Below are 10,958 nucleotides of genomic sequence, written 5' to 3'. Positions count from 1 at the left end.
GTAAGCGCAGAAAAGAACCACAGTCATGGCGTCAACCAGCAGAAAGTTGCTTCTTGAACGCATCAAACTGAACTCCGAAACAGCAGGGGGCGCTAGGCTCATAGGTTGATCTCCACGTCTGGTGTCCCTGACTGAAAAACAACAAACACATTTTTTTAATCAAAAACATAGCATTTTCTCTCTTTCAGGTAATAAGTACACTGTTTTTTTTATGTTTTAAGCTTCTATAGAGAACAATTCTAAAATGTTTAAATATCCTTTTGAAATTTTAGCCGTGTTTGTTCGTAAGTAAAACTTGTTGTGTTTATTCAAAAACTAATATGTCCTAAATTAAAAATCTGTTTTTAATTTGGTTTTAAATATGAAAAGAAGTCTTGCTTTTCTTTATAACAAGAACTACAATCTAAAGTGAATCATGATGGATACTTTTTTTTTTTAATTCTTGTATATTTTGAAAAACTAAACCGATCATAAATGGATACACAGCAAACAAATCACACGTTACTTTGTGATAGATTAAAATAATTCAGTAAATTAGTTAAGTTCAGTATTTTCACTGATGCAAAAGAGCAACAGATCTGACATAAAAAAGTTGCTGTAGGATGGAAAAAATAAGATAAAAATAAATAAATCATCTAATAGTAACTCTTTTAAACCTATACTGATTTTAAACGTGATTGAAAACTAACCAGGTAAAAGAAAAGTTTACATAATCTCCTTCAAAATTTTCTTTTGTCTAAAGATGGAAAAAAAATGCAAAAATGTTAGGTTATTTTGGTTAAACTTCAAGATTTTAAATGACTCTAAAATACAAATTTATTCTGTAAATATTCATTTTAGTTTTCAGGTTTGCTGTAGTAAAACCGTTGTTCCACACGGGGGCGCTGTGTGATTTGATTTTTTTTCTTCTCCCCCCTGACATGGAAAAAATGAGTTTTTTAGTATTGGAGTTTGGGAAATATAGAAGCCGATAAAACAAACGATGACATTAGTGACATCACAGATCCTCCAGTGTTGATCTAAACCATCACATGTTTATGTTAAGATGGAGATGGAGGTGCAGTCCCCCCCTCACCAGGGAGGTGAGTTCTCTGTGGTGGACATGCACACAGGCGGAGAGCCATTACGGATCATCGTCAGTGGTTATCCTGAGGTCAAAGGTGACACCATCCTCTCCAAGCGCCGCTACGCCCGGGAGCACCTGGACCACCTGCGGAGGGCGCTAATGTTCGAGCCACGGGGTCACGCCGACATGTATGGGGCTCTGATTGTGGACAGCGAGACGCCCAAGGCCGACCTGGCTGTGCTGTTCATGCACAATGAGGGCTACAGCACCATGTGTGGACACGCCGTCATCGCTCTGGGCCGCTTCGCCGTGGACTACAAGCTGGTGAAGGAGCCACAGACGCCCGAGACGCAAGTGAACATCCTCTGCCCCTGCGGCCTGGTCCAGGCTTTTGTTGAATATTCTGATGGCAAAACTGGAAGAGTGAGATTCCTGAGCGTGCCTGCGTTTGTTTTTGCAGAAGGTGCATTTCTTTCTACAGAAGGTGGCCCTGAACGTTTCCATATTGTGACTGAAACCTTTGTGGCAGATGTGCCGGTGGAAGTGGAGGGCTTTGGTGAGCTGACGGTTGACATCAGCTATGGGGGAGCCTTTTACGCCTTCATCGATGCGCAGAGGTTTGGTCTGGATGTGACAAAGTCCAGGACTCGAGATTTAGTGGATGCGGCCACGGCGGTGACCAAAGCTGTTAAATCTCAGGTTGGACGCTTTCCGCTCCTAATCAGCCTCATGAAAAGCTGCAATTTTTACTTGTTTATGAGGTCAGTTTAACAAAAAGATCTAAGATCAGGTAATCTCCCTTAGGTAAAGTTGTATCATCCATGCAGTGAAGATCTGGCCTTCCTCTACGGCACAATCCTCACCGACGGCAAAGAGGAATACTCCCCCGAGCCTACAGCCAACATGTGCGTGTTTGCAGAGGCTCAGGTACGCCACTCAATCATCCAGGAGCGCTTTGGGAGGTTTGCCAGAGCGCCGCAAAGGAGCAAAAGTTAAAGCAAAGCGGTTTGCTGGTTTTCACAGGTGGACAGAAGCCCCACCGGATCGGGAGTCACAGCTCGTGTGGCTCTGCAGTATCACAAAGGTCTCATCCAGATGAACCAGACCCGAACCTTTCAGAGCGGAGCCACCGGATCCCAGTTCACAGGAAAAGCCGTCCAGGTAAACAGACTTTATGGAAGGTGTGCTTTCGCTTTAGCGCCCTCATCTGGACTAACATGAAAGTGTTACAGAGCCACAGAACGTCCAAAACTGACAGAGAGGAACAGACACTGCTGTTCATCTGACGAAAACTTCTGGATCGTCGACAAAAACAAGTCAAACATGGCTGTGGTAGTGTGATGGTACGGAGCCCTGGACATGACATTAGAAAAATGTATCCCTGGACCAACCGTGGGCCGGGTGGGTGGCTGCCTGGAGTGCGGAGCGGGTCTCCCTTGGGGGGTCCTGGCTCGTACCTGGGGTCGGGGCGGGGGGATGCCCGGAACTCCTGGGTGGTGGTGGGGTGCTCGTCTGGGGCTGTGGGCGTCCCTCTCCGGTGGGGCCCTGCGTTGGGCTCTTCCGGCGCGGCGGGGGGCTGCTTTCCTGGCTGGGCTGGGGCGGCGCTCTCTTTCCCTCTGCGCCTCCCTGCTCTCTGGCTCTGGGGGCCTCGCGGCGGTCCTGCTGGCCCTGGCCTGGGTGGCGGTCTTGGTCGCCCGGGGGGCGGTTGTTCCCTGCCTGTTCCCGTGTGGCGTTGGGGGAATTCCGGCTGCCGCTGCTGCTGCGGCGGGGGTATGGGTGTGGGGGTGGCTGGGCGCTCCTCCTCCTTCTTTTCACATTCCACCATCCATTTTAGAAGAACATAAACACTCACCTGAGCACAGGTGTTAGCTCACCTTTGCACTAATAGTTTGCATGATTGAATGACTGAAAGATTTCACACTAGTTGGTTTAAAGGCATAGGTATGCGTTCGTGAACACTATCTGTTTTGTGTACATGTTGACATGTGGACATTTTTGCGGCTAGCAGGTGTGTTTATAACACTTGAGTGTGTGTGAACAGGCCCCGCCCTTTTTGTACTACATTTGAACCGTACCGTAACGATAAACAACCAGTAAACCTGTCTGCTCTATGCTGCTTCATGGTCTTACCCCCCTTCCCCTCCTATTATCACCCTCCTACCCCCCCCTCTCTCTAACGTCCCTCTCTCTTCTTCCCCTCTTTCCTTTTCCGTCCGGTCCAACACCAAAGATTTTCAAACATGATTGAAATTAATAAAGTTTGGCCTCAATTACAAAAGGGGTTTATTCAGACATACCTTTGGTTTGTCAGAAGATTAATAACCCCTCTTGTTAAAATAAAATATGTCCAACACAAGAGGCCCTCAGCTCTCATCTGTTTGCCTAGCTGTTGGACAGGACAAGTTAAAAAAAAAAAAAAAAAAAAAAAAAAAAAAAAATGTATACGTTTTTCACTCACAATTAATAATTTGTGAGTATTAATTAGAATTTTTTGGCCAAAAATTAGCCTTTTATTGTCATTTTGTACGCACAAATTAATATTTTAGTGTCAACAATTCCTACTAATTTGTGTGTACTAAATGCTAATTTTGATCACAAAATGCTAATTTGTACACAAAATATTCATTTTGTTTGCAAAATACTATTTGTACACACAGAATGCTAACTTGTGTTCGCAAAATACTAATTTGCACATACAAAATGCTAATGAAATGCAAATTTTTGGCAACAAAATACTGATTTGTGTTCACAAAATGCTCATTTTCTCTCCCCACAAAATGCTAATCTATTGCCACAAAATATTAATTTTTATTTACAAAATGCAAATTAAAAAAACTATTTGCCTACAAAATGCTAATCAAATGCTAATTTGTGGCCACAAAATGCTAACTTGCATTTACAAAATACTGATTGTACACAAAATGCTATTTTATGGCCACAAAATACTGAATTGTGGCTACAAAAAGGTGAGTTCTGAGCACAGAATGCTCATTTGTGGCCACAATATACTGATACATTTTTTAATTTGTGGTCACAAATTAGTAATTTGGGGGAACTAGTTTTTTTGAATGTCCAGTTCTCTGTATGATGGTGCGAGTCTGCAAGGATACTGATCTCCACCATAAAATCCTAAAGGAAAGAATTAAGCTCAAGGTGGGGCTGTCCCCTCAACACTTATGATCTAGGTCTGCACGGATCAACAACCAACTGGCCCTCTATCTTTTGTGTGTTGATGTGAAATTAAAAATTTGTTTTAAGTGTGTATGGGGGGCACTGACAAGAAAAAATTGTATGCTCTGCTTTCTCCATTAATTTTGGTAGCTACACAGATTTTACATTTTGCTCTTAAACTAGAGTTTTCAAAATGCAGATGTTCAAACTGTGTATAACCTTTTTTTCTTCTGTTTCGTTTGAACCGTTATTTCCCGTTGTCTTGTTTTTCCTCAGGAGGTCGAGTGTGGAGACTTTAAGGCCGTGGTGGTGGAAGTCTCAGGCAGAGCTTTTTACACTGGAGTGTCGCGGTTTGTGCAGGAAACGGAGGACCAGCTGACCACTGGTTTTCTGCTGAAGTGACACTTTAAACTCCTCAAACATGCACCTTCAGGAACTTAACCAGCTCAGAAAGTGTGTTAGAAATTGTTGAAAAACTTAATTCTTGGTCTTCTTAGTTTGGAGTGAGAACTTCATTTTTTTTTTTTGCCTAGCCCTAGTAGAAAAACGTGGTCTATTAATTCAAATATGTAGAGTTGCAGAGGATACTTTTGTCCACTAGATGGAGCCATACATTTAGTTTCAATGAGGAAAATCAAAGTTTTTCAATAAAAACAAAGGTGGAAGTTAAAAACTTTGAAAAAAAATCATAATCAATATCTCCTGTTTATTTTCAAAAGGTCATTTTACAGTGGAAGGCAGTATTTAAATTATAAAAGGGGGAGGAGTCTGAGGCCTTACATCCTCATAAAGTTTGGTTTGGATGCAGCCAGCGCGCAGAAAACTGTTCCAGCACATGAAAGCAGAGAACTCTTCAAAGGGAAAGGAGACCAACATGTTTCAGTACATGATTACTCTTGCTTAGTCATGTGCCACAAGCACACTCCATATTGCTGCCACAAAGGAAAATCATGAGTTAAGGCCAGCTCTTAACATGACAATGTTCAAATAAAACATTCAGGGATCGTGTATTTATACATTTATATACTTTAGTTGACTGCGACAGAGCAGCAGCGTCAGAGTTCAGGCGGGCGAAAGCGCTTCCTCTCATCCTATGAAATCAGTAAAACTAAACAAAAAAAGGCCCCTTCCTCCTTTTTGCTTCAAATGGTCCAGTTTGGTCCAGCCGGCGGTGCGTTCTGCCCTGCATAGATTCTGACGGAAGAACACCTGCATGGTGGCTTTTCTCCTCGACGCTCACGTCTGCTTTAGTCAGCTCTGGCTTTTTCCCGCACAACAAAACTACAAGGAAGAAGCGTCTATTGTGCTGTGGTTTATTCAAGCCGAGCCGAGCGCCGATGAGGAGGGTGGAGAGGAATGTGCGGGTCACTTTGACCCAGAGCGTAAGGGTTTTCTTAGATGTTGACTTTTGTAATGGTGCGCTCTCTGCCCGAGTCTGTGCTCTGGTTGTTGATCCGCTTGCGGTTCCGCTTCATTTTGGACAAGTCCTTGTCGAAGACCTCGCCCGATCGCAGCGCCGACACCAGGTCGTCGAACTCGCCCCCGTTGTCCTCTCCGTTTGCCTTCGCCTTACGAGCCTTCCTCTCCTTCTCCCGCTGCTCCCTCAGCTAACGACAAAACACACAACTTTTATCGTCTTCTGAGGGAAAAAGAAAAAAAAAACGCTTTGGTGTGAACTCTGATGTGTTTACCTGAGCCTCCATTTTGGCCCTGCGCTCCTCCTCTTCCTTCCGCTTCCGGATGTTCTCGTTTTCCTGCTGAGCCTCGGTGAACGACTGCAGGAACTGGTCAAAGATGCCGAAGAACTCGTCCGGCTGCATCTTGCTGGCGTCTTCGCCGAAGTGCTTGACTGCCCTCAGGAACTGCGGAGAGCAGAGTGGCAGCGAGAGGGGCGGCAGGATGAGATTTACAGCAGCACTCTCAGGTTTTTACTGAGACTCATTAGGTCGGACTTCTTTGAAATCAGAGCGGGGGGGTAGTGGCGGTCGGAGGCTTTGAAGCTCATCTAAACCCAGATATGACCGGCTACTGACTGCAGCACAGCTCTGAGACTGGAGCCTGAGCCCAAATGAAAGCAATGTGTTTGTTTTTACAGCGACTTTAACGAGGAGGAGGAGCAAAAAGAAGAAATGATCGGAAACTTCTTGTTTTTCAAGTGTTTTTAAACACTCAAATGAAGCACTTTGGATATTCAGAAGTGCTTATTAAATGACAAAAGAAAGAAAAGGTTCCAGTGATGAGCACAAAGGAATGAGGCTCAAACCTAACGGTGGGATAACCGCAGTGATTCACGGACACTAATGGCTGCCATGTGAGCTTCAGATTAAGCTCCAGATAAAACTACAACCAATGTCAGGTTATAAACCCTCCTTTGAGCAAATGCATCTTCAGGTTTCAGCAGGTTTAAAGGATTTTAAAAAACGTTTGAACGGTGGATGAATCTCATCAGGAGATGGCAGCGGTAAGGAAACCATCTCAGAGTGGGAGCATCAGCTTTCTGCCGTCACCTTTGACCTACGTTCACATCGCCCTCGCCAACGCTTGTTCAAGCGGCCACTTCCAATGAAAGCTCGACATCAGTGGTCCCCAACCACCGGGCCGCAGACTGGTACCGGGCCGCGGGACACTTTTGGCACCGGGACGCACAGAAGGAAAAAATAATTTCAATTTTATTGTTTTTGTTCGAAAAAAACGTTTTATTTTGAAAAGTGACCGGATTCTCTCTGTTACATCAGTCACACTAAACGCACGTCAAAATCGCGACACCAAACGTCACGTGATACACACCTGGCGTTGCACCTCAACCCCCCACCCCCCCACCCCCACGGTCCGCGGTAAACGTGCCTTGCGTTGTACCTTTCCGGATAAAAAGGTTGGGGACCACTGCTCTACATGAACACGTGTTTTGGGCTTACGCAATCAAAACTGTGGCATTCACACATAGCTACGCACATTTTGGAGCGCTACATGCAAAATGCGCTGCCATAGAACTTGGTCGAAAGTTAAACCAGGCCGAACTTTGACCAATCAGGGACTCTGATTTGATAGTGATGCGTGGATGACGTCTCTTTTAATACACGGAAGTGCCAACCATTGGAAAAAAATGATCGTGACGGAGAAATGAGTGACTGCGGTTTGTCATAAAGTCTGTCATAAATCAGAATAGAGCTGAGAAAGAAAAAGCCTGGAACAAGAATCACAAGATTTGCACCAAGCCTCTCCCAACGGTAGGTGGTGGACATGCACTAGTACAGTAGAAAAAGAAGCCCCTTCCTGCCTGTCCAGTGTGAACAACATTAGCTACATTTAAAAAATGCCAGTTCTTGAAATTTGAGTCTGCACTTTAACACATACATGCAAGTAGGCTGACCAGAAAAGGGTCAAGCAGGAGCTGAAGGTCAAATATTTCTACAACAATAGCTGAGAGGAAGTGTAAGTGGGCCTCAAACCCCACTGGTGACCTCCACACTCACCAGGTCTTTGGCCTCGTTCAGGGAGTCCTCCACATCGGAGAAGCTGAAGCTGGCCACCGTGATGAACTGGCTCACCACCGACACAAACTTGTCCTCGAGCTGCTGCTGCGGCAGCTTCTTCTGGTACTCCAGCTCCTGGGATCAGAAAAGGAGAAGAGGAGTCAGCGGCACGCCGAGTCGGGGAATCTGCTCTCATCGACGTCAAGCAAACTCACACTCTCAACGCTCTTCAAGCCGCTGCGCAGGTTTCCAATGTCTTTCTCTAGCTCTGTCATACTGCAGACAACCACAGCAAAGAGATGAATGAGACGGGAGATTTCAAAATGAAAGGATTTGATCCTCCAAACTCCTGAGACAGAAATAGAACCTGAACAGTTTTGGCGAAAATTTTCCGTAAGAAATTATCTCAGCACATGTGAAAGCAGCTGAGTGAGATAAAACATGCTCTGCATGTCTGCATCAGCTTTAGGGTATGGGGGTGGGGGGGCTGATGGAAGCACCTACTGCTTCTTCAAAGAAACATGCTTTAAAGAGTCTGACATCAGCACAAAGATGAGTCTCAAGGGGGGCAGAAACCGCCTCTTCGGGTGTCACGTACTTCACTTTGGCCGCCTCTGGAACACTCTTTAGATCCTCCTGGAACTGAAGCACCTTTGGATACTTCTTCTCCAGGATGGTGATCAGGTAGTGCAGCAGAGTGATGTTTCTGAGAGCAAACAACAGATGTTTTATCCACAACATGCTGCACATTTATGCTGCCATCATGGAACATCAGACATGGACAAACTTCATCAGCAATCAACAGACAACACCATTCTTCTGTCCAAGTCCTTATTTCTGTGTGCACCATGATTAGAGACAAAAACAGAATAAACATGACAAAGATTCTGCCCTTTTCTTATATCTTTGTCAGCAATTTGAAATTAAAGTTTGAGTTTTATAGAAAAAGATCTTAGATTTAGGGAAACATTAGGAATTCTTTATAAAAAAAGTGACAATATTGAGTAAAAAAAGTAACTTTTTTTGTGGGTTATGCAATATAAATCTGATTTTTTTCTGAGTTTTTGACCAATTTAGTTCTCTAAATTATGTTAATAATCTAAGAAATGTCAGAATTTCCCGCTGCACTTTGATGGCACAGCTGGGAAAATGATCTTACTTGTCAATACTGGACTTGGTATCAGCGATCTTGTTGAGTGAGGACACCTTGAAGCCGTAAGCGTTTCCCCTCTGACCCTTGTTCATGTAGTTTCCAAAGGCCAGCACCACCTCCAGCAGCTGCTTCAGGCTTTTACTGTTCAACATCTGCTTGGAGGCTTTAGTTAGAGCTGCAATACAAGAGAAATCAGCCCAAATGCTCCAAATGGTTTGGTCTGAATGTAGTAAAGATGAGGTGGGAAAAAAACTATTTTACCTTCAATTTTGGGTTTGATCTCCGCTATCCTCTCTGCAAACTTCTTTTTGAAGTACAGAGACTGTAACCTCTGCTGGTAATGGTTTATTCTGATCACAACAAATACATAAAATGAGGAAAATCACATGTTTAAGTAAAAAAAAAAAAAAAAAAGACACAAACAGATACTCTTAGAGTCAAAGCTAAAAAAAAAATCCTTCTCAACAGCTCATAAAGTTTATCTGCAGTGCTGAAGATGATTTCTTTTGGCAAAGTTTATAAAGCGCCGTCTGGAAAGAGTGAACATCTTGATGACATCTGTTCTTCGGACTGACGACAGTGCAGGAAATTGTTAAAAACACTGCAGACATTTGTTATTCTGCCTCAACCAGAGCAAAAAGAATCCATTACTGTTCGTTCAGCATTGTTGCTCTAAACCTTCACAAACTGAATTTAGACAGAGGGATTCGCACAGACGACTATTGTTTGCAGTGGAGGAGGACGTCATGTGCTGCTGCTCTGACAGAAACAAAGGCGATTGTCTGCATCTCAGCCGTTAAGTGTGTGGGACCACAGGTGAGTGGATTACCTGCTCATCTCATAGAGGAAGCGGTCAGGTTTGGCCATCCGGTCGAGCTCGTGTTTGTGTTCCTCCAGCAGATCCACGTCACTCTTCTCTGGAATGAACTTCAGCAGCTGGAGGAGGGGGGCATAAAATGCCATTCTTACATCAAAGAAGTCAGGATTCAGATGGTTTCTGCAGCAGGAAGAGGTCAACAGCTTCCGTTTGCAGCTTTGCATAGCGTACCTGCTCCAGCATGTCTTTAGGGAGATCCTCGTGCTCGTCCATGGTCAGAATGGCTCTCTTGATCTCCTCATTTGAAAGCCTAAGTCTGAGGTGGAAAACATTCAAAAATAAAATGTTTTTCAGAAAAACTTTGAAGCTGCATTCCCACCAAATGCGATTCCTGGGTCAGGCCAGTGGGCCTGGGCCTGTTTAGAGAGTTCAGAATTCAAATATCTGAACTTTGGCGAAGAAGACACGTGCCATGAACCAATCAGGGACTCAGATTTGGCACATGAATCCAGGTGGAGGAGAAACTGATTGTTCTCCTCCTCCTCATTTGTATGAAGACAATAATAAAAAGATCTTCTCATTTTAAATGTTTCCTTTCTAGGGCTGACGCCGGACAGCAGTTACCAGAAGAGTCTGAATGATCTCATGAACTCAGACATAGTTGCCAATGCTTTAAAATAAATCAACCTGATCTCTAAACATTATTGGAGTCTTCCATTCTTTATAAATGAGTTTACAGTAAAAGCGATGAGGCCAAAAGTATTTGATGGTAGCTCCTCCCACACGCTTTTCGTGGGCCAAGTTTCTGAACACAGTTTTGGACAAGCAGCTAATTTGATGCACGTTGTAAAAAAGAGATTTCCGACGCGAACTTGACACGGGAACGGCATCCGGCATGAACGCAGCCTGACAGATCTCACCGTGAGAGTAGGATGTTGCAGTTCTGAGCTCGACGGCCGTCAATCACCGACAGCTCTTTGACTTTCTTGGAGCCGAGTGTGTCCTCCTCCGCCTCTTTCTGTGGATCCACAGGTTAAATCAGACCGTTGATTTGAAAAGGAAACGCGCAGATATGAATCCGGAGACAAACACGGACACCAAAACTACACACGGGACACAAAAACACAAAGATTTATCAACGCGGTTGGTGAACTCACCTGTTTGCTGCTACTGATCACTAAGAAGTCCTAAAATGCAGGCAAGAAGCAGGAAGATGGAAGCACTCGTTAGAATAAGTAAAGCAGTTATGTGATTGCAGCCCATAAGAACTGACAGCAA

At 44.3% G+C, this 10,958-nt stretch overlaps 2 protein-coding genes across 4 annotated transcripts in view; one reads left to right on the top strand and one right to left on the bottom strand.

Annotated features, from left to right (window-relative positions):
- Positions 1-91: 91 nt before the first annotated feature.
- Positions 92-4,925, top strand: l3hypdh (trans-L-3-hydroxyproline dehydratase). Its single transcript, XM_004083759.4, has 6 exons — positions 92-188; positions 1,046-1,529; positions 1,596-1,765; positions 1,871-1,993; positions 2,090-2,227; positions 4,514-4,925. The coding sequence occupies exons 2-6, from the start codon at positions 1,046-1,048 to the stop codon at positions 4,637-4,639; spliced, it is 1,041 nt and encodes a 346-aa protein (XP_004083807.1). The 5' UTR covers positions 92-188; the 3' UTR covers positions 4,640-4,925.
- The window catches only part of daam1 (dishevelled associated activator of morphogenesis 1), a 48,437-nt gene continuing 42,402 nt past the window's right edge, over positions 4,924-10,958 (bottom strand). For 2 of the 3 annotated variants that reach the window (XM_023952725.1, XM_023952726.1), the window contains exons 16-26: positions 10,838-10,867; positions 10,601-10,698; positions 9,912-9,996; positions 9,693-9,799; positions 9,125-9,213; positions 8,870-9,038; positions 8,309-8,416; positions 7,926-7,986; positions 7,711-7,845; positions 5,929-6,099; positions 4,924-5,844 (exon numbers count right to left, since the gene is read on the bottom strand). In XM_023952725.1, the coding sequence (XP_023808493.1) occupies positions 5,632-5,844; positions 5,929-6,099; positions 7,711-7,845; positions 7,926-7,986; positions 8,309-8,416; positions 8,870-9,038; positions 9,125-9,213; positions 9,693-9,799; positions 9,912-9,996; positions 10,601-10,698; positions 10,838-10,867 (1,266 nt within the window). In that variant the 3' untranslated portion in view covers positions 4,924-5,631. The remainder of the gene's footprint in view (positions 5,845-5,928; positions 6,100-7,710; positions 7,846-7,925; positions 7,987-8,308; positions 8,417-8,869; positions 9,039-9,124; positions 9,214-9,692; positions 9,800-9,911; positions 9,997-10,600; positions 10,699-10,837; positions 10,868-10,958) is intronic. The other variant, XM_023952727.1, reaches the window with a different exon arrangement.

This window comes from Oryzias latipes, chromosome 24, assembly GCF_002234675.1.
Source record: "Oryzias latipes chromosome 24, ASM223467v1".
Taxonomy (NCBI): Eukaryota; Metazoa; Chordata; class Actinopteri; order Beloniformes; family Adrianichthyidae; genus Oryzias; species Oryzias latipes.
This window is presented reverse-complemented; position numbering and strand designations above follow the sequence as displayed.

What these genes read in the sequence shown, in the direction of transcription:
- l3hypdh (XM_004083759.4), top strand. Translation starts at nt 1,046, where the DNA reads ATGGAGATGGAGGTGCAGTCCCCCCCTCACCAGGGAGGTGAGTTCTCT. An exon ending in CCAAAGCTGTTAAATCTCAG is followed by an intron (nt 1,766 to 1,870) that starts GTTGGACGCTTT and finishes AATCTCCCTTAG; the next exon opens with GTAAAGTTGTATCATCCATG. An exon ending in GCGTGTTTGCAGAGGCTCAG is followed by an intron (nt 1,994 to 2,089) that starts GTACGCCACTCA and finishes TGGTTTTCACAG; the next exon opens with GTGGACAGAAGCCCCACCGG.